Raw genomic sequence first — 23,678 nt, forward strand, 5'->3', positions numbered from 1 at the left:
TTTAGAACTTTACCAGGACATAAAGGTATATTTTTGTCACTAGGGGTACAGAAATGTTCTTTTAGAGGTACAAACAAGAAGATACAAAAATGTACCACTGTTCAAAGGTACAGTGCTGTACCCTGCTAGGGTACAGCTAACAGGGTACCTTATGAAGTACCCTGTTAGGGTACAGCTGGAGCAACAAAGCCATTTTACCTTTTTAGGTCCATTCCTGTACTTTCATTTCTTAGTGTGCACACCCTCTTATAATTGGGGATGTCACTGTGTTCAGAATTAACCAATCACATTCAAACTCATGTTAAATAGTGACTCTGATTAACCCCCAATAAAGTTCAGATGTTCCTGTAGGATATTCCTGACATTTACTTAGTTGCATCTTACAGCAAAAGCCATGGTCCACAAAGAGCACACAAAGCATTAAAGGGATCTCATTGTTGAAAGGTATCAGTCAGGAGAAGGATACAAAATACTTTCCATGGCATTAGATATACCATGGAACACAGTGAAGACAGTCATCAATGGCTGGAGAAAATATGGCACAACAGTGACATTACTAAGAACTGGACGTCCCTCCAAAATTGATGAAAACTCAAGAAGAGAACTGGTAAGGGAGGCTGCCAAGAGGCTACAGCAACATTAACGGAGCTGCAGGAATTTCTGGCAAGCACTGGTTGTGTACTACACGTGACACCAATCTCCCATATTCTTCAAAAGTGTTGGCTATGGGGTAGGGTGGCAAGACGGAAGCCAATTTGTCAGAAACCAAAACATCCAAGCCTGGCTAAATTTTGCAAAAAAATACATTAAGTCTCCCAAAAGCAAGTGGGAAGATGTGATATGGTCTGATGAGACCAAGGTTGAACCTTTTGGCTATAATTCCAAAAGGTAGCTATATTTGGCACAAAAACAACACTGTTGAGAACCCAATACCTGCGGTGAAGCATGGTGGTGGCAGCATCGTGCTTTGGGGCTGTTTATCTTCAGCTGGAACTAGGGCTTTAATCAAGGTTGAGGTAATTATGAACAGTCAAAATACCAGTCAATTTTGGCACAAACCTAAATCAACAAAAGAATGGCTTCACCAGAAGAAGAATAAGTTAAAGGGCAGTTGTGCTGTTATTGAACGTTTTTAAAATCTCTGTGTGTTTTACCTCAGGAATAAGTTGGAGCCAAGATATTGTTAGCCTTGATGCTCTCTAAAGGTCACGAGGACTTCTCATTCATTAATTTGTGTTGTTTATCATCACCTTACTCTTTCACTGTGTATGTAGGTCATATTGTTTATGTTTATTATTATTGCTTATTCATAATTTTGAACATATTCTGTTTCTTCTCTTTTATATAGAAACCACACACCTGCATGTAGCAGTATCATAATCTGCAATAAACGAGTGGCATGTTCAGAGTGTGTGATTAATTAGATTCAGAAACCAATCATTCCTGTGGAGTGCAAATCCATAGAATCAGCACCTAAGGGTTCATCCATTTATCATTACTGAAGTCACACAGTTGGTACCCACAAAACCAACACCTCATTTATAATATCTCACCATAATTATGCAGATCGCACACAACTCTACATAATACCATCACCAGGCGGTGATTGTGTGGATGTGCCAAAAGTTTCTACAGCTGAACACAGAAAAAAAATGAAATAATTATTTTTGGCCCCAAAGAAGAAAGGTGAAAAGTCAGTGTGTACCTTGAATCCTTTTGAAAAAAAAGGACACACAAAGAAAATGCTATAAAATCATCATATATCAATATTTTTTTCTGCTTTTTTTGCATAAATCTCTTAAACCACTTCAGTTCTGCTCAAACCTACCAAATGTTTATTAGTTTTCAGGATTTTAACCCTTTAAATGCCAGTTTGAAGACATGTTGCCTCTTGTTTTATTAAAAAAAACAAGACAGAATATGAGATATTTCCCACATAATACATGATGGAGGGATGTGGCATTGTTTTATATCAGAGTCTTTTATATCAAGACATTTCTCAAAACCAGAATATGATCAGGGTGACTTTTGAACACTGGAAATAAATCATGTACTCATCCCGGCAGTAGCCCTCGTGGCACTCAAAATTTCCCTGGAATTTTCTAGTTTCAAATTATAATTTTTGCAGGAAACTTCATTAACTCAAAACCTTAACAAGAATTAAAAAAAAATGTAACATAAACCATTATCCTAGCACTGAGCTTTGTCCTTTAACCCAAGCATTTTGCATTATATTGACACTGTATGGTATCATGCCTTTGATTGGGTTTGTGGTGACTGACCTTGTTGCCCTGGGTGACCAGGATGCTGGTCCCTCCGGGTTTGAGTGGTACTTCCTCCATCGCCCCAAACACGTCTGTCTCTACAGAGAAGGTGAGCTCCAGACCCAGATCACTGATGTCGTTGTCCAGGATCCACTGGAGGTTCTTAGCATACTCTGGATCGATGGACGACACATCCTGGTAGTTCACTGGGATACCTGGAGAACACAAAAATATCAAATATAGTATGGAACATCATGATCACTGGAGCCAGGAATCATGATCACTGGAGCCAGGAATAACCTCCTAAACCTGAAGGAACTCAGATACATAATGCTCCATTTTTTAATACATACCAAAGCGGAAAGCAGTAAGTGTTGTATCTTTAGTTCATTGATACAGTAATTCACAGTCATTTGTGCACCATGAAGCTGTAGTCCTAACCACAGCAGCCCGGGTTCAAGTCCAACCCGTGGCCCTTTGCTGCATATCAACCGTCTAAACCTAGTATATAGCTGGATAGCCTGTGGTCAAATCCTGATTTTATAACCACAATGTTGTCTGACAAAATCACCAAACACATAAATGAAAGACAAAGACTGAGCTGTGAATTCAGCTGTTTTGCCTGTATGTAAGCAAGTTTTCAACACAGGGAAAATATCTATACCTGAATGGACATGTAGCGTGTCAGTGTTCGACTGAAATTATAACCATGCTGATAGGATATTCTGATCCTTGTACTTGTCATTTTTCTGTTTTTTATCACCAAGAGTCTGATATTCCTAGAAGCTTCAGGTGATGTAAACTGGAAGTATACAATCTCAATTGGGTCAGCGAATGGTCATGCTGAATTAGCTACAAGCAGATCCTGTGTGAACTCTGCCCATATACTGACAACAATCACCTGAACTACAGTTAATACTACAGAAAATAATCTGTGATGTGAAATTATACACAGTGTGTATATGATACATGAACATTCAAGTTTGACTGAGTAGAGATGATTTTTAATGTAAACTGTGTAGGGTCAAAGATAGATGCCTCCATATATTCTCAACCAATACACTGGTCTGACCCTTATCTACACATATGGCTGTGTTCTTTTACCCAGTATGTGTTTGTAGAAGGATCGGGTAAAGTAGATGTTCACCAGCTGTCGGTGGTACAGAGCCAAACCCAGGATCTGACCTGCAAACTGGAAGTAGTTCAGATGGTCTGGATTCACTGAGGAGTTACTGTTGGGCTGAAAAGTGGTACCTGTAAATTACACACACACACACACACACACACACACACACACACACACACAGACACACAGACACACATGCACACAAACACACCTTCATTTTCCACATTTTAAAGAGTCAGCTTGTCCTATTAATGTTGGTGCAGTAAGGAAAACATCACGTACCATCGGCTGACTGAGTGAACAGAGCATAGTCTGGGTTGATGATCTCATTGGACAGGATATCAAACCACTCCCGAACCACACCCTGACCCTGAAACACAAGTTCAACACAAACCACATGATGACTCTACTTTGGATTAAATGAGATGTGGAACTAGAGAACTGCTGATCCATCAGCTGACAGCTGAAACAGGCCAACAGAAAAGGAGTTTTAATGAGTGATACTCATGCAGTGTCATGAATTTAGAAACCCACCATCCCCTCCTCGCCATGGAAGCGAACAGCAATACCCTGTTTGAGTTTCTCGTTGGTGGACTTGGACACCATCTCACAGCTACTCCTGAATATGGAGTCTGGAAGTGAGATTAAAAATTTATTATCTTACTTATTGGCAAAACTCCATACACTGTAGAACCTGACATCATTATCACACAATTTTGCAACAAGCAGCATCTTTACTTTTGCAGTTGGTTTCTACCATTCACAACCATCACCCACAGTGGAAGTTGCTGGAAAAATGTGAAAGGATAAGGAATGAAATTTAACGCTTATAATGTCTCAAGTTTCTTCTTGATCACTATAATTTTTTACTAATCTTGAGTCACAAGATTTCTATTCATACCTTCTGAACTCTGAAAGTTGGTGATGATGAAGGTCTTTCACTAGTTACTTTGTTTAAATCCTCATGTTCACTATATCAAAAGTGATTTTTGATATTATTTATGATTGGCATCTTTTCAGCAATAGCCTTTCAACATATTCATTTTCTGTAATTGCCTGTCTATTTTGTTACTGGCAGAGTCTGCCTTTTCTACATGGGACTGACACAGGAAATGATGCATGTATGTAATGATGTACTGGACATGATGCAGAGAAGGACTTAAGGCATGTTTGCTGTTTTCAGTCGTCAATATTATTCTGAACAGAACTCTAAACTAGCAGTTATCAACAGTACCTGTACCTGTGGTGTTGCCAAACAAATCAGGAATGAACTCCACGACCATCAGTTGTCTAGACCGAAAGAACTTATTCATTTCCATTAGACCATTGCATTGACATAATGGGGCTGCCAAAATTGGCCAATCTTAGATATATGTTAAATGCTTTTCATAGTCTTACCAATATCTGCAAAAACACATCCACACTAATGCAGCCCCTTGCTTTTAAGTCTTGCGGTGAAGGGTTTTGGCATTAATGTTGTCCTAAACCAACAACTGGCACATATTAACCTTGAGAAACTTATTCTGTGTGCATTTCCCAACAAGCCAGGCATGATTACATTGGAGAGTAAATTGCATCTGCAAATGGATTTTGGTGTGTTCTTTATACATGAACAGTAGAAGTTTATGGCGGTGAGGACAGTTTGTACCTCTGTGGATGAGGAGGATGTCGTTCTCGTTGACTGGACGATGAACCATGTCTGAGTCTGGCTGGCCAGCCAGCAGATGCTCATAGAACCACTCACAGCGATCCTTAAAGGGCTGAGAGTGAAAACAAGACTTCATGCACAGCACATTTCATGAACTAATTACTACTTTGCTTTGCTTTTAATGCTCAGACTGTGGATTCCACCTCAACTGACAGCTCGGAAAGCCTTCAGTGCTACAGTCGTCTCTAATAGAAAGATTAAGTCAACGTCTATTTTCATAATATATGCTTTTATTCTCTAAACATTAGCGGTAGAGTGAAGGATTAGTGTGGAAGAGAGATAAAGGTGTTTTCCCCAGGGGCTGAAGGGCATACCAAAAGAAGAATGAGAAGATGAAATCAAATTCACCAGGTTAAATTCCACAATTAAAACATAACAAGGCTCAAACGCTGCAGGTCAAATATGATTACTGAAGAGTGAATGAACATCACACCACTCACAGCAGAGCAAAGTCTTATTAAACAACCTGTATACATCTGTGGAATCAAACACTGCAGCCAAAATACCTCTAGTTCATAACTTTACCTACCTGCTTGACCTGTTGCACTACCCCATTAGACAGACAGACAGACAGACAGACAGACAGACAGACAGACAGACAGACAGACAGACAGAGACAGACAGACAATACTGGCTCTTGAATGAAACAGATTAGGACTAAATTCATCTACGGCCCACTGACAGTCTGAGAGACAAGAAGCAACAGCAACAGTACAATGCAATCATGCAGATACAGGTCAGGAGCTTTAGTTAATGTTCACATCAAACATCACAATGAGGGAAAAATATGATCTCAGACATGATTTTTGGAGCCATACAGGCATATTTCTGAAACTGCTGATCTCCTGAGATTGTCAACAGTCTGGAGTTTACTCAGAATGGTGCCAAAAACAAAAAAACATCCAGTGTTCAGAAGTGAGAGATCAGAGGAGAGTGGCCAGTCTGGTTGGAGCTGACAGCAAGGCTACAGTAACTCACATAACCACTCTTTACAACTGTGGTAAGCGGAAAAGATTCAGAGTGAACAACACGCCCCACCGTGAGGTGGATGGACTACAACAGCAGAAGACTATCTCGGGTTCCACTCCTATGAGCCAAGAACTGAAATCTGAGACCCGCAGTTGGCTCTGAATCCTTAGAAAAAGCACTGTATGAATGTGTGAGTGAATGGGCGAATTTGGATTGTAGTTTAAAGCACTTTGAGTGCAGTTGCTTTACATGCCCACCAAAACTGGACAGTTAAAGACTGGAAAAACATAGTCTGGTCTGATGGATCTTGATTTCTTGGAATTTGGCATCAACACTAAATACATGGACCCAGCTCTCCTTGTGTCTACAGTCCAGGCTGGTGGTGATGTAATGTTGTTGGGAATTATTCCTTGGCTCTTTGGCTACAGCCCACCTGAGTGTTGTTCCTGACCATGCATAATCCTTTATGGTGACAATTTACCCATCTTCTAATATCTACTTCCAGAATGATAATGCTCCATGTTAAAAAGTTAAAGATGAGGGGGTGTCGAGTGGCGCAGTGAGTTGAGCAGGCGTCCCATATGTAGAGGCTACAGTCCTCGCTGCAGTCGGCCCCTGCATGTCATTCCCCCGCTCTCTGCCTCCCCATTTCCTGTCTCTCTCTACTGTGCTATCCAATAAAGGTATAAAAAGCCCAAAGAATATACTTAAAAAAAAAAAGCTAAAGATGAGGAGAACAGGAGAGATGAAATGTGCAGCTAACAAATCTGCAGAAATGATGTAATGCACTGGACCAGACTCTGAAAGGTGATGTTTCCAACATCTTGTGGAATCCATACCACAAAGACTGAGGCCATTTTGAGAGCAATAAATATAGATTTCCAAATAAAATGCTCTGTGGGTACATTTTCATACGAAGGCTGAGAGTAAAACGAACAAAAACTAGACTCTCGCACTAAAATGAAATGAGTGCACATAAATTAGGTTAATAAGATAAATGCAATATTTAGTTTTTTTCTTTTACTTTAAAAAAGAAAAAGTTATTTCTTAGATTTTTTGGGGGTGCTGTTTGGGGGTGCCGTTAGGCCCCGAGGCAGTGGTAGGGGAATCACTATTACTTCAATTAATTGATTATCAAAAAGGTTGCCTGTTATTATCATTATTATTATTATTTACCAACCAACTAATCAATTAATAAACTGATCATTTCAGGACTATGCATGCTGGGGTATGGTGTTGAAATGATCGTGGTCATTTAATAAATTCAATTAATTGTTTTTCTCTGTTTGTTATGTAAATGTATTATTGTTACACTTAAGTTAGCATATAAAGTAAGTGAACCTTTATCTCCATTTAGGGATACATTTGTCTTAAAATATCCCAAAATCTTCATCTAAGTTACAATTATGAACAACCACAATCTATTTTAAATAATAACATAAAAATAATTGACAGTTTTCTTGTCCACATTAAAACTAGAATTACCATCTCACGCCAAATGTGAGGAGATTCCCTTGAAGAGTTCTCGAGATATCATGTTTACAAGGCCAAAACCGTGTTTGGTGAGGTCACTATGACCAAAATGTAATCAGTTCGTCCTTGAGTCCAAGTGAATGTTTGTGTCAAATTTGAAGGGATTCCCTTGAGTTCTCAAGGTATTGTGTTCATAAGGCCAAAATCATGGTTTGTGAGGTCACCGTGAGGTGCGTGCAGGTGAATGTCTCTACCAAATTTAAAGAAATACCCTCAAGGTGTTACAGAGATATAGCGTTCACAAGGCCAAAACTGCGTTTTGTGAGATCACTGTGACCTTGACCTTTGACCACCAAAATCTAAATAGTTTATCCTTGAATCTTAGTCAATGTTTGTGCCAAATTTGAAGAAGTTCCATCATACTATTACTAAGATATTGCATCCACAAGAATTGGATGGACGTATGTACGGACGGATAACCTGAAAACAATGTACCTCCAGCTCTGGCCACTCAATTTGTACTTTGACACTCCACAATGCATTGAAATTAGTTTCCATTCATTGTCTTACCTGGCCCTTAATAATATGCATGAAGCGAGACATTAACTCAGGACACTCCAGGAGGAAGTGGAAGTGGTTAAAGATGATCTTTGGATTCCTGAAAAAGAGGATGCAGAGAGATGAACAGAAAAAGAAACAAGACAGGAGGAAGTGAGAGAGAAAAGAGACAAAAGTGCAAACAAATTAAGAGGAAAGAAGGTACTGGATCAATACCCAGCCTCTAGGTACTGTGTGAGGAGGTTGATGTATGGCAGAGGGCCACCATGACTCACCTGGTTACAAAACACTTGAGCACATCGTCGTGGTTGCAGACAAACTCAATGAAGCGAGGGGATGTCATTCTGGGTAAGGAAGAGAGTAAGGAGAAGAGTAAAGAAGATGGAGTGAAAGAATAAAAGAGACAGTCAGCAGCAACAACTCAGCAACAGCATGTGTTTTACAATTGGAACACTCATGGTCCAACATCATTTTCAGTGAAGAGATTTTGCTTCAAACAGAAATAATAGAAGACACCACTTATCATAGAATTTTGATGAAAGTAGAGTTAAAAGAGCAAGCACAATAACGGCTGTTAATTACACATCTTTAATTATCTAATTGTGAATTTATAGCTGGGAATGAACAAAGAGATAAATCTGGGAGCAAACAGGAGGTAGATAAGGCATGGCTGGTCACAGTGGGAGCTGTCTCATATTCTTGCAAACTAGGTACTGAGAAATACAGTTATACCTTGGATCATTCTGATATACAGTACTGTGAAAACATTTTAGGCAATTTAGATGTTTAGATTCTTATCCATCATGCAATAGTGTGCTGCAGCGATGATGTATTTTTATAGGCCAGATGTTAGCATCACCCTGGTTCCCTCAATGAACAGCCAATGGGCTTTTTATATTGGCTTTTTGGATTACCGTAGAAAATAAACTGATGAACAAAAGTATATGATACTGACACATTTTGTTCAGCAGGATAATCTTCACTAATGAACACCACTTTATGAGGCCTGAAGCCTTAATACAATCAGCAGATGTAAAAAGCTGTTAGGCTATAAACCAACTGCACCACGGTCACATTACTTCAATGTCATCACCACTAAACTTCAACTTTCCTGAGGTATTACATGTTGTAGAATAAAATGTGAAAAGATCTTGAATTTGTGTTAACTGCAGACATTTTTTCAGGTATCTAACGAAAAAGTGAGAAAAAAAAATCAATCGGGTATTAGGAGTCATTCCTGCAGCACTCTACACTATAAAGAAGCATCTGTTCAGTTAGAAATTCATTCTGCACATGACAATGACCCCAAACATACAGCCAGACTCATAAAGAGCTATTTTCAGGAACGACAAGAAGTTCTGCAGCAGATGGTATGGCTCCCACAGAGCCCTGATCTCAACATCATGGAGTAAATCTGGGATTACATGTACAGAGAACACAGCCTAAAACCACAGAAGAACTGTGGCAAGTTCACCAAGATGCTTGGAACAACCTGCCAAGTACCTTGAAAAACCCTGCATAAATCTAAAATCTGTCATCATCTAAAAACAGTGAATAAGGGCCGGGCGGTCTGTAAACACCACAAGATGAAATGGTTGTAGTCTGTCATCCTGGAGAGGGCTGATCTTAGCTGATGAAGAAGATTTCAGTATAATAGCCTCGAAAGAGTTAAAGGTCACTTCCCATTTAGTCGTTAACCTGAAATCTGATTTATAGATTAAAGCCACACCCCCACCTTGCTTTGTGGCTTGAGCAGCATGTACATTAGTATAATCAGGTGGGGAAGTCTCAATAAGAGGAAAGATAACATTTGAGTAGTATGGCGGGGGAGGGAGACAGTCTCAATATTATAAATGTGGTTATAAGGCATATTGTCTATACTATGGGGATTTTTCTCCCTAGACTTAGATTCTAGACTAGTGGACTCCAAAGCCGCACATCCTGAAACCCTAGCAGGCTCTCTTATCACCTGCGACATGCTGAGCACTGTGTCCCTAGTGTGAAACTTTTCCCCAAATGCTTTGCAACGAGTAACGTGCACTACATTAATGGTTGTAAGACATGAAGTGACAAGGCCTGGTTAAGGTCTTTGATAGTATGGCTGTAGGTGTTGATATTTATTTTGTTAAAGTACATATTGCAATTTTATTGTTCACTGTTAAACATCTGGCTTCATGTTGCTTCCGAGTATCCTGATTTGTCCGACAGAGCTGTTAGACTGGATTTTCTGTGCTTGTGGCATTTAAAACTAAATGTAGAAATAAAATGAATGTGGAGCCAGATCTTCGATTGAGAACCATTGTCACCCATTGTCACCCATTGTGCCAGACATAAAACATTTGGTGGCCGCTATGCAACATCAGCCTTCTCCTTAGGTGAGTCAACATATTGTTGGCCTATTGTTGAACCGATCCACTGCAGCTCTATAGTTATCAATAAGTGAGAGTGCAATGTTTTAATTTTGTTTTGTTGCAATTGTTGCTTTACTTATTTAAATATTTTTCTTCTAGTTATGCTTACACGCTGAATTTACAATATAATCAAATTGAATTTGTGTCTGGCTTATCAATTTGATTAAAAAGTGTAATTTTTTCATAAATCAGCTGTGGATGTGTGTCGGGATGAAAGCCGCTGTATGAGCCAGCAGTGGACGTTGCATATAGTGCAAAAGCGCGCACACACATACTGTCTATTATATATTTGAAATAATTTATTTGTAAATTAGCCTATTGCAGGCAGCCCATTTTATGTAGTGCTGATGGACAGCTACTCCTCAAGTGGGCAGGGGGTTTGAAAAGGTTGAGAACACCTGCCGTAAGGGAAAATCATGTGACCAGTAGCTCATTAATAATAATAATAATAATAATAATAATAATAATAATAATATAAAATTTAATAATAATAATAATAAAATAATATTTAGTTAATAATAATATTATTATTATTATTATTATATTATTATTATTATTATTATAAAAAATAATAAACATATAATAATAAAATTAGTCCAGTTCCTTTGGCTGAGGTGTTCTACAGCCTGATGGCAGTGGGGAAAAGGATCTCCTGAACCTCTCTGTTCTGCAGAGCAGTGAGATGAGATGTTTGCCGCAGCTGTAGCTGCTTCTCTGTCCTGCCAGAATGTTGTGGAGAGGGTGGTTGGTATTGTCCAAGATGGCCTCCATCTTACATTGCATGCGTCTCTCCACAACAGTCCTGAGTGAGTCCAGACTCCTGCAAAGCACAGACCCAGCCTTTTTTACCAGCTTGTCCAGTCTCTTTGTGTTAATGTCAGACATGCTGCTGCCCCAGCAGACTGCAGCATAAAAGAGTACACTGGCTACCATTGACTGATAAAACATTTGCAGCATTTCACTGCAAACGTCAAAGGACCTGAGCCTCCTGAGGAGAAAAAGAACTGGCTCTACCCCTTCAGGTAGATGGCATCAGTATTCAGGGACCAGTTCCAGTTTACTGTCCAGGTGCACACCTAGGTATTTATAACTGTACACCACCTCAATGTCCTTTCCTCAAATGTTGACAGGCTGAAGGGTGGTCCGAGACCGCCAAAAGTCCATGATCATCTCCTTGGTCTTGGAGGTGTTCAGAAGGAGGCAGTTCTTGTCACTCCATTCCCTGGAGGCCATCGTCAGATCACAGTTCTCCTTTTCCTGTCCATTCCTGATACTCGCCACAATAGCTCTGATGTGTGTCTGTAGTCACTTATTTCAGCCGGTCTTCGTACTTTAGGTACCGGAACAAGACATGATGTTTTCCACAGGACCGATACCCTCCCTGTTTGTAGGCTTAAGTTAAAGATCCTCTGGAGAGACTCAGCCAGCTGGGTTGCACAGTCCTTTAACGGCCTCAGACACACACCATCCGGGCCTGCTTCTTTTCCAGGACGTAGCCTCTTGAGCTCCACCCTCACCTCCTCAGCTGTAAAGGACAGTAGACTTGACCCCAGTGTGGAGGGAGTTGCAGCTGCAGTGTCAGGTTGTGGAGGAGATGTCAAGGAGAAACTTCAACTGAAGCAGTGGGAGAGAGAACAGGTGAGGCAGCTTCCTCTCTACTTTCTTTTTGTAGTCCTACTTCACCTGCTTTAATCTCCTCTTTAGCTCATGTTGCACACACCTGAGCTTCTCCCTGTCTCCATTCCTGAAGACCTCCTTTTTCAGCTTGAGGAGGGTCTTGATGTTACTGGTGATCCAGGGTTTGTTGTTTGGAAAGCAGTCCTTGCTGGTATCAGAGTGTCCATACAGAAGTTAATGTAGTCTGTGGTACATTCAACCATTCTGTCAAGGTCAGGATCTTTGCTGTTATCATTTTCCTGTGACTCCGACAGTACATTCCAATCTGTGCACTCAAAACAGTCTTTTAGACACTCTCTGACCTCCGGGGGCCAGTTCCTGAATGAGTGGGTTGTTGCAGCCTGCCTCAGTACACAGGGCTTTTAGGAAGGCTGAAGATATCAGATTATGATCTGATCTGCCAAGTGGTGGTAGCAGTGTAGATCTCCTTGATGTTTGCATTCAACTGTCAGGTGAGAGTCACATGGTTATAATCCCCCGATACTGCAATGAATGCATCAGGGTGCTGGGTCCGTACTCTCACAACGGTCTCATGAATGATGTCACACGCGACTGCAGGCTCTGCTCCTAGTTGAATGTAAACAACAATGATGATGTGAGAGAACTCCCCCATAGTACGGTCCAAGACTGACTGCCAACAGTTCAATATCCCGACAGCAGATCTTCTCCTTCACTGTGATGTGGCTGGGGTTACACCATCTATTGTTCAAATGCAGAACCAGTCCTCCACCTTTATTCTTCCCTTGCTCTGGCATTTCTGATCGCTCGTACTGCAGTGAAGCCGGGTAAATCCACACAACGGTCAGGAGTGTTGTTGTTTAACCAGGTCTCGCTGGTTGTTCACAAGTTCCTCCAGTTCAACATATTTCTTAGTAGGGCTGAACAATTTGGGAATGTAATGTAACAGCTTTTTTTTTTTTTTTTCAATATTGTGATTGCGATGTAATATACTATTATTTTTTTAAGTTCCTTATCTTTTGTATTATTCAACAAACACAAGCAATAAATCATTCTATATTATGACTAACACAATATTAGATAGATTAAACATAAACTGTTCTTTCTTATAAGCTAGGCCTATATCTTATGATGAAATAAGATGATGCATGAAGGCAGCTTGAAGGCAGTGAGCTTTGAGGTCAAAGTCTTCATTAATGAAATGCACCGTAAGACTCTGATAGGGCTCCGCTGTACGGCTTGACCAGAAAAAGCCACTGTTTTCAACTCCGCTGGGAATCTCAACTTGCATTTTTTATCAAGCTCCGGTATGGCAACATTTATCAAAGCTGTAAACCCAGGCTTGGTCACCGCACTGAGAGGCATCATATCTTTCCCTATGAACTCTTTTATTACCTGAGTAACTTCCCTGTGCTGTTTTGAATTACGTTCATATGGAGTTATGCGTTTAAACATTTCGGTCAGTGATCCTTGTCGGGTGTTAATTGGCTTACTTGACACATTGGTGGTCGGTATTTTAGCAATGCAACTATCATACATGGTTTTGTGGTGTTTTTTCAAGTGCTGATACAGGTTAGTAGTGTTGCCCCGTGAGGTAGCAACGGTAGTAAGGCAGGTTCTGTACAATACCTGACACTGTGCAGAATCTTCTTTTTTTAAAGCCAAAATAGTTTCACACAATCGGCGTACTGCTCCTCTTTGACAATAAAGTTTCCGCAGTGCCAGGTTCTGTCGTGTCTGAGGCCATTATACAACAGGTCAGGTGTAGCTTGCCAAGTTGTTGCTCCCTGTTTTAGCTGGCTGTTCTACTCCCACTTGCATGTCATGTCACGAGTGTAATTGCAGCCTTTGCTCCCATGAGGACTGATGCAAGGAAAGGCTTATATCTCTATTTCCTAGCCTTTAGCTTAGCCCTGGCTTTGCATCCGCGTTACGGCTTCTTCAGCTCATATAACCCACATTTGTAATATTTTCCCATGGGGGATCATTAAAGTTAATCTTATATTTGTAATAATATTTTTTTCTTTAAAAAATCTTGCTGGTTGCTGTATTATTTTTGTTTCAAATGGAAGCAGTAAATAACACATTAAAATCTGTAAAGAATGCTCATGTGATTTAATACATCAGTAGTCAAATATAAAGAAATTAATAATATTCATCAAACCATGATTATTGCTCTGACTTTCATCGTACCATCAAAATATATAATCGTTGCATCCCTAATATGAATGTGAAAGATTACATGATTACTGCATAAATGAATCACACTTCACTGGTTGTCTATGGGAAGCAGTAACAGCTGTAGCTAAAGTAGTAGAGGTAGTAGTTGTGGTAGTAGTCGCAACTGTAGTGGCAGTAGCAATCAGTGTGCCAATTGTATTAGATGGCCACATGAAATCATTATCTATAAAGACATTTGCAAATAAGGTATTTATATGTCCTTTTTACTCCTCACAAGTATACATGAAGCTCAGCGGAACAGAGATGAACTTGGTTTCTACAGAGGATTCAGAGCTTCTCTTGATGCAGGCGTCACATTAGTAACAGCAGTGTAGAAGTGGCAGTAGCAGCAAAAGTAGATGTGGTAGTAATTCTATTGTCACCATAAGAGCAGTAGGAGTAGTGGTAGTAGCACCATCAAAACCAGTGGTGGCTGTGATAAAACTGATAGTACCAGCAGTAGAGCAGCAGTAGTAGTCATGAGTGTGGTAGCAGTAGCACAGTGGTTGTAGGGACAGTAGTACTAATCTCAGTTGTGAAGCAGCAGTAATGGCTCTAACAGTACCACCTGTTGTAGTTATAGTTGTAGATGTGGTTATAGCAGTTGCAGTATGTCAGAAGTAGTACAGTAGTGGTAGTACTAGTGTCAGCAGTAGTACATGTTTGTAGTGGTGGGTCTGATACTAGCAGTAGTGAGCCCCCAGAAATTAAAATTGTGATTTTGGGTACAGTATGGGCTGCCAGAGGTCTGTTTTGACCAAAGCTGAAACTTCATGCTGTCTATGTTAAATGATGCTTCTTTAGACATGAGAAAGATATGACAGCTGACAGATGGAAGCAGAGCACAAACCCTTGTGGCATCTGACAGGAGCAGCACATATAGAAGGCCTGGATCACAGCACTGAGCCGATTGGCTGTCATGGAGATGACGTCTTCCCCGTCGGCGCACACTTCCGTTTCCATGACGATCTGAGGGTCCAGCAAGGAGGGAAGCTTTGGTGTGGAGCCAGAATGGTCAACCTCCCGTTGTTTGAGAAGCAGAGAGGCTATCTCGCTGCTGGAGGAGGAGGAAGAGGGGTTCTTCCTGTTCCTGTCCAGCTCTGTGGAGATAAGCACGAGCCACTCATCCAGAGAGTGCCATAGTAACTCCAATGGCTGCAGAGAGAAAGACAGGAGGTGAAAGGTACATAAAATCAAAGAGAAAATATAGGCATCCATGAAAACTGTCTGTCTGTCATTATTTTACTTATTGATGGAATTATAGTGAAAACTAGAAAATTCCTGGAAAAATTTTTGAATGTGCCTGCTGCTTGGTGTGTGTACACCTCTCGGTCACTGCAGGTGTCCCTCAAAAAGATTTTTGAAGCTGTCACGACTGGCCAAAATAAACTCACACTGATGGTTTCAAACCCAAATTTGTCCCCACAACCATAGCAAGACATGTATACACACGCACATGCCCTAAGGGAAGTTGATCTTCAATAAAGCTAAACCACTATATATCCCCATATCGAGGATAGCTTCTAATATCAAACTTTTATGACCTTCCTTTTTGAGACTCTTATTTTGAAAGTGTCTGTGCTTCTGTGTTTGGCAGTATAAATAGCATAAGGTTTTGTAAAACAGCCATTAATTCCCTCTTACCATGTTGAATCGTTTATTTTTAAGGTTATCCAAATTAAAATGTTTCTGAATAAACGTATTACTGCCTTACATTTGAAAATTTGGAGGGAGGGGTAAAACATGTTATACCATGATAATAATAATATATGATAAAACAATAAAATTAAAGAACATCTTTAGGTTACCAGATATATCAGTTCCCAGGTGAGAACAGCAATGAAATCAACCAATTAATTGGTAATGAGTCTAATTAGCCAATAAGAGTCAGCTTTATCAATTTTTCCCCAGATACTGTGTTAGTAGTGTGTGTGTGTGTGTGTGTGTGTGTGTGTGTGTGTTGTCTGCTACAGTTACAACAACACCACACCGAGTGAGCGACAGAGAGGGAGAGAGAGAGAAGCTAGTGCTAACTGCAAAGGTCTGAGTAGTATGTAAACAACTGCTGAGTTAGTGAAAGTAGCTAAAAGAAGCAGAGAGCTCTGGGTGCTGGAGCAGAACTAGTGTAAGTTTAAATGTACAGCAGGTAGTTAGACTCTGTGATGAAGAAAACAGCAACATTAACTGTGTTCAGACAGAGCAGCAATAAACTCTACCAGTAACAGAAACTGACAGGAGAAGGGACACCACATTGACGTCAGCATGTCAGAACGTGATAGCATTAATGGCAAGACGTAGAAGTAGAAGTAAATCACTATGTAAAAATGTGCTCAAAGATAAAAGAACAAAGTAAGTCAGTTAAAATGTTTCTGAGTAAAGGTGTTACCGCGTTACATTTTAAAAATGGGGAAGGAGGGGTAAAACATGTTATAGGATGGTAAAAATAATATTTATATTATTATTTATTTATATTAAAACTATAAAATTGAAGAACATCTTTAGCTTACCAGATATATCAGTTCCCAGGTGAAAACAACAATGAAACCAACCAATTAACTGCAGTTAGGCACTTTGGAGCCTGAGCATACACCTGATAATTACTAATATACTCAGTTGGCAATTTATTATTAAAATAGTTTTAGACAGTTCAGCTTTCAGCTTTGTCAATTTCTGCCCGGATACTGTGTTAGTAGCACCTGCTGAGACCTGCTGTTTGCTATCAGCTTTTGAATTTGTATTGCAGTCTATGGGAGAGCTACTATGATGGTTGGACAGTTCCTTTAGCTCAAAGTAAATTCAATATGTCTGCTGCTGTATTCAAATGATGCACTTGCAACAAGTGGCAGCAAGTCAGCAAAGCTCGTAGTTTTTGCAATATATTTGTTTATATTGGTATATTTTTTGCCGATGTTTTTTATTCTACGTCTGTGTTGGAACTGTTTGTGCCTGGACCTGTGTATATTCTCATTTGTCCAGGTCATAGTATCCTAAAGGAGTTTTAAATCGAAAAAACAACTGGACTTTATTATTTGTCTGGGAAGACGTTTCACCTCTCATCCAAGAGGCTTCATCAGTTCGTGTACGCATCTGACCAGGCTAGGACTGGTCCTACTTTCTTGTGCTCCAAGTGTCAGCGACAGTCGTTTGCATGACTGTCGTTGGTGGAAAGTTGGTTTCGACTTCGTTAGTGCTCTATTGTGTTATAACGACAGTCGTTGGAGTCACTCGCCACTTGTGAACAGTTATTCTTGGAGGCTAGATTGTTGAGTCTCCTGGGAAGGGATGAAAGGGCAGCATTGTAATTGTTTGTGCCTGCAGTTGCAGTAGCCCTTTTCGCCTATAGAGGGTGCAGTCCAGGTGCACCAATAGTGTATCTAAGAAAATGTATGTGTTTTTCCACAGTCTGTGTAATTTACAGGAAGTGAGGTACCTGGAATTCGTTTCGTTTTCTGCTCCATAACGAGAGAAACGCATAGAGCACTCGGATGTTAACTTTTCGTCCAGCTGTTTGTTTTGCCCTTGTAGTGGCAATATAAGTGAGTACATTTATCATTGTTAGAGTGCAAAGTGTTTCGTTGAATTTGACACTATGTAATTAATATAACGATCGAGATCCGATCGCGGAGTTTTCCGCCACAGATCTATAAATATTAGATCCGCTATCTCTGCAATGTATTTATATCGGTTGTTAATTTATGTTTTCTGTACTTTGTGTTTCAGTTTCACAATTTTTGGCATTAAACCTGTCCAACTACAACTACTTGCCTGTTCCTTGGAGGTCATGATGTCATAAAGAGTGTAGCTGGCTGTGAATCCCAGTATACGACAGGAGTCACACTGGGTGTAACAGTACAACGTCGCTGTTTCACCCGATGATGGAGAAAATAATGCACACAAAGGAAGAACTCCTGGCTTTAAAGTTTGTTTTTTTAAACATCTGTGTTTATTAGTTTTTTTCACATTATAGTTTTAACAATACACACAACAAACAAGACAGGTGCAATACAGAACAGTTACAGTAAGGCTCATCCTAAGTACACTGAAAAGACAGGGCAATACAATGAGTTATATAACCAACTCCAAAATGAATATTATCTGGAGGTGTAATATCTTTATACTAGTGGTTCACTTTTATAAGGACAGAAAAGCACATTAAATACAAACTTAAAATAATACTGTTGATTGATGTTCAAGGCGAGCAGGCCTCTAATACTTTTTTCCCCTTCTAAGAATGTCATAAAAGATCTCCACATCGTACCAAAAATAGAATATTTACCCTTCATCTTAAATGTGAGTTAGACAGTAAGCATAAGAGAGTCTGACAGTCCTGCAAGCCAGCCTTATAAGCTTCGTTTGTTAATGGATTTCCACAATCTGGCTATTGTATGTTTTGCTTGTAACAAGCCATATATGCTCATTTTCTTGTTTGCCTTGCTCAATTTACAGTCTACAGGAAAAATACCAAGAATAGACAGTTTAGGGCACCTTAATAGCCTTATACCTGTGGCATGTAAAAGCATATTCAGCACCTCAATCCAGAACGCCTGTGGACAGTCCAATAGGCAATGATATAATGGGTCCTTTCTTCCACATTTGTAACGTGTTTGGAAGATTAGGATTGATTTTATTTAACGGGGTTGGTGTTATTTAAATTCTCACTTATATTGAAGTAATTTAAAATGGGTATTCATTGATTGTGTTTGAGATTTCAAGCATGTCTTCTGCCAGACCTCGACTGAGATATCAGTGTTTAAGTCCTCACACCATACCAGTCTTTTATTATCTGAGGAGACCCGTGAGCCATCCATGATTGCTTTATAAAGACTTGTAATCAGGCCGCTCTTAGAGTGTTGTTTTACTGCTATTTCTTCCATGGAGGTGAGAGTAGGTAAATATAAATAGTTTTGTGCCTTAGATATGTAGTTTCTTATTTGTATGTACTTTCGTCTCAAATCTTCAAATGACATGAGAATATTGTTATCAAATAAATCTGCAATTTTGTGTAGGCCTTTGTCAGACAAATTTTTGAAGCCCATGTCTTGATTACCAGGTGTAAAATCACTGTTACCCCAGATTGGTGTAAATTGGGATATTACAGGTGTTTCATTTCTATATTTATGTTCCTCATACCACACCCAAATTGTATTTGTTGTTCGTTATTTGTTGACCTCTTTAATTCTTTTAATTTAGCTGAAAACAAATATAAATTGAGTGGGAGAGGGAATGTCAGATTTCTCTCATTGCTCACCCAGGACAGTGGTGTTTCTTGTGAGAACCAGCAAGAGGCAGTAGCGAGTTGGGCTGCCCAATAATACCATTGAAGGTTTGGGAGTTTCCGGCCTCCTCTATCATAAGGGAGATAAAGCAAGAATAAACGAAAGTCTAGTCCGCCTATTGTTCCAAATGAATTTACAAAACATGATTTTCATTTCTGAAAAGAAATGAGTGGGAGGACCCAGAGGAATGGAGTGAAAGAGGTAAAGAAATTTTGGAAGAACATTTATTTTAAGAATATTGATACGTCCTATCATAGAAATTGGCAACAGTGACCATCTATTAATTGATGCTTTCTTCAAATATGTCTAGTAGTGGGGATAGTAACTTGTTCTTAAAAAAAATGTATATACTGTTGTATTGTTTTTATTTTTATATTTCATTTTTATTGTTGCTTCTTCTTAATGTGTTTTTAATCTCAATTTGTGTAACTCTGTACGGTGTCCTTGAGTGCCAAGAAAGGCGCCTTTAAATAAAATGTATTATTATTATTATTATTATTACTGTATATCGATAGGTAGTCCATCTGGGCCCCAGGGCCATTGCCCCTTTTCATCCTGCCAATTGCATCCGATATGTCCGCTGTTGTAATTGGGGAATCTAGTTAAGCTTTGGCTTCCTCACTAAGTGAAGGTAGCTTTAGTTGATTAAAAATTTTTTGAAGAGTTTCACGAGTCATTCAATATTCTGATGAGTATAGCTGTGTGTAATATGACTCAAAAAGTGTGTAATTTTTTGGGTACTTGAAATTTTGTCTCTATTTGCAGACATAATCTCTGTGATTGCTTGCTCAATTTGTTGTGTTTTTACACGCCATGCCAGTAATTTCCCTGCCTTCTCTCCATGATCGTAATAGGTCTGTTTCAGTCTAATTAAGCCTGCTAGGGCTTTACTGGTGGATAGCTTATATATTTTGCTCTTAGAATTGTTAGTTTTTGTTGTCTCTCTCTATTATTGTCAACACTTATTCCCAGTTCAAGCTCCTTTATGTCCCTTTCCAGCTCTAAAATCTGCAAATATTTTCTATTTGATTTATTTCGTGTGTAGCCCATCATCTGACCCCAAATATAGGCTTTGAAAGCCTCCCATCTTATTGAGGCGGATGTTTCAGTTGAGTTCAACTGAAAATAGTTATATAGTTAATATTTTAACCAACATAATCAGTTTTTTTTTTTTTTATATATGAAAAGTCTGTTCATTACTTGTTTTAATTTAATTAATTTCCTAAGGCCTCTAACATTCCAAGAGATTATCTCAAGATTCCTACTCATTCACTAGACAATGTCATTATGGTAAAGCCCTGTTGATAGAATTTTGCCTTTCCTGTGAAAAAATGCACCTTACAACTCAAAGAACAGAGCAATATAAAAATCATAACAACCAAAACCCATCAAACCCCCCCCCCCGTGAGTGAATTTACACAGATTACCCCCTCCCCACTATAACTGGGTTATACTCACTGATCCTTTTAAAGGAGCAAGAAAAAAGCATCCTACTTTAAATATACCGGTCAGTTGCTCCGACCCTGGTGACAATAAATTAGATCACCCAACTCAGTATCAAAGCAAAAAATGCATGTAAATAGCAAAAACAGAAACACCTGTGAGCATGATGAAAAGCATTTAAATGAAAAGGCACTGTCCTTAATTGCTGCTCATTAAAGAAGAATATAGACGTGTGCGCTGTGACAGTTGGCAGGCAATTGACTACCTGTCTTTCTTTTGGCAAACACGCTGAATAAATACCTCAACCTCCTCTGGTGTGTGGTACAGGTGTCGGCTGCCCTGGTGGGAAGTCCTTATCTTGGCTGGAAAGATAAGTCCAAAGTCAATGTGTAAGTCCGGGAGTCGCCGCTTCATGCAGCCGTATTGTCTTTGTTGTTTCTGTAACTCTGCAGACAGGTCCGGAAAAGACATAACCTGGTGGTCCCAGTACATCACTTTACCTCTCATCACCCGAACTTTGTCTTGATAAGTGAAGAACTTCATGATGAGAGTCCTGGGGGGACCGTTAGGAACTTGCTGGCCGGGTAATCGGTAGGCACGTTCAATAAACACGGGGTTCGGGAATGTGTCTGGTCCAAAGGTTTCAGTTAACCATGTTTGGAGGAATATGACCGCCTCTCTGTCCTCGGCTTTCTCAGGCAAACCGATTAACCGTAGGTTTGATCTCCGATGTCTGTTTTCGAGGTCATCCAGCTTCAGTGTGAGCTCTTGGACTTTCTTTCAAAGGAATATTTCCTTATTAGTGAGCAAAGAGATGTCGTCTTCAGCTTTGCTAATGCGCGTCTCTACTCGTTAGCCTCTCGGAAAAAACACCAATTGCTTCCTTTATCTCTGATTAGACAAAAGAACTTCACGTAGCTGAGTGGAAAAGTCTGTTTTCAGTGAAGCCCGGAGGCCAGTGAGTGTCTAAAAAACAGTTTTGAGTGCGCAGATTGGAATGTACTGTCGGAGTCATAGGAAACTGATAACAGCAAGGACCCTTACCTTGATAGAATGGTTGAATGTACCACAGACTACTTTAAGTTCTGTATGGACACTGTAATACCAGCAAGGACTGTACACTGCTTTCCAAACAACAAACCCTGGATCACCAGTAACATCAAGACCCTCCTCAACCAGAAAAAGGAGGCCTTCAGGGATGAAGACAGGGAGAAGCTCAGATGTGTGCAACATGAGCTGAAGAGGAGATTAAAGCAGGCGAAGGAGGACTACAAAAAGAAAGTAGAGATGAAGGTCTCCTGTCCTTTACAACTGAGGAGGTAAAGGCGGAGCTCAAGAGGCTATGTCCTGGAAAGGCAACAGGCCCCCGAAGGCAACAGGCCCGGTCTACAAACAGGGAGGGTTCAAGTACTGTGGAAAACGTCATTTTTTGTTCCTTTCCCTAAAATAGGGCGACCGGCTGAGATAAATGACTACAGACCGTTGGGAATCACATCACACATCATGAAGACCCTAGAGCGGCCGCTTCTCCACCTTCTGAAGCCACAGGTTGAACATGCACTTGACCCCCTACAGTTTGCCTTCAAAGAACATATCGGAGTGGATGATGCCATCCTTTACATGCTCCACTGGGCCCATTCTTACTTGGATGAGCCAGGTAGTTACATGAGGATTGTATTCTTTGATTTCTCAAGTGCATTTAACACCATCCAACCCCCCATCCTTAAAGACAAGCTGGAAAGGATGGGGGTGGATCCCTGCTTCGAGTCCTGGATTGTGGATTACCTGACAAGATGACCAAAGTATGTCAGGCTGGGTAACTGTGTCTCAGGGACAGTGATGAGCAGCACTGGGGCTCCACAGTGGACTGTGGGGCTCCGTTCATGTTCACCCTGTATACGGCCGACTTTAAATACAACTCTGAGTCTTGCCAGAAATACACTGATGACACAGCTATTGTGGCAAGTATCAGGAATGGGCAGGAAGAGGAATACAGGGATATGACGATGGTCTTCAGTGAATTGAGCGGCAAGAACGGCCTCAGGACGTTTGCAGTGAAATGCTGCACATGTTAGTGGTGGTCAGTATACTCTTTTCTGCTGCAGTCTGCCGGGGCAGCATGTCACATATGAACATGTGCATATGAACAATGTCCTGGTGAGTCTGGACCCACCAGGACTGTTGTGGAGAGATGCATGAAATGTAAAATGGAGACCATCTTGGACAATACCAACTATCCTATCCACATTCTGGCGGAGAAGCAGCTACAGGTGCAGCAAACATCTCATCTCACTGTGCTGCAGAACAGAGAGGTTCAGTAGATCCTTTGTTCCCACTGCCATCAGGCTTTACAAAACCTAAGCCAAAAGAAGTGGACTAAACTAATTATTATTGTTCATTTATTTATCAAATGTTTTTAGTATTATTAGTGCCACGGGTACTCAGCTCTGAGGCACTCCTCTACAGCTGAGGCATCTATTAATATTCTCCTTCGGGTTTATTATTCTTCCGCCAAATTTCGGCGCGTAACTCGTCCCGCAGCTTTGAGAAAACCCCGGTGATATATACATCAAAACGTGCGTCTTGATCCCGAAA

General features: G+C 40.2%; 1 protein-coding gene and 1 long non-coding RNA gene across 2 annotated transcripts in view; one reads left to right on the plus strand and one right to left on the minus strand.

The window, feature by feature from the left end:
* Positions 1-23,678, minus strand: part of hace1 (HECT domain and ankyrin repeat containing E3 ubiquitin protein ligase 1) — a 71,772-nt gene that overhangs the window by 20,858 nt on the left and 27,236 nt on the right. The window contains exons 12-19 of the mRNA XM_023411905.2: positions 15,215-15,519; positions 8,374-8,442; positions 8,111-8,198; positions 5,039-5,150; positions 3,925-4,022; positions 3,673-3,760; positions 3,369-3,518; positions 2,283-2,479 (exon numbers count right to left, since the gene is read on the minus strand). Coding sequence (XP_023267673.1) covers positions 2,283-2,479; positions 3,369-3,518; positions 3,673-3,760; positions 3,925-4,022; positions 5,039-5,150; positions 8,111-8,198; positions 8,374-8,442; positions 15,215-15,519 — 1,107 coding nt within the window. The remainder of the gene's footprint in view (positions 1-2,282; positions 2,480-3,368; positions 3,519-3,672; positions 3,761-3,924; positions 4,023-5,038; positions 5,151-8,110; positions 8,199-8,373; positions 8,443-15,214; positions 15,520-23,678) is intronic.
* On the plus strand, positions 17,825-18,121 carry LOC111659090 (uncharacterized). Its single transcript, XR_002761053.2, has 2 exons — positions 17,825-17,900; positions 18,085-18,121. It is a non-coding gene; the product is annotated as an uncharacterized LOC111659090 (long non-coding RNA).

The sequence above is a fragment of the Seriola lalandi genome, unplaced genomic scaffold (genome assembly GCF_002814215.2).
Source record: "Seriola lalandi dorsalis isolate HSWRI2012SDOR001 ecotype SW California unplaced genomic scaffold, Sedor1 jcf7180002054473, whole genome shotgun sequence".
NCBI classification, from domain to species: Eukaryota; Metazoa; Chordata; class Actinopteri; order Carangiformes; family Carangidae; genus Seriola; species Seriola lalandi.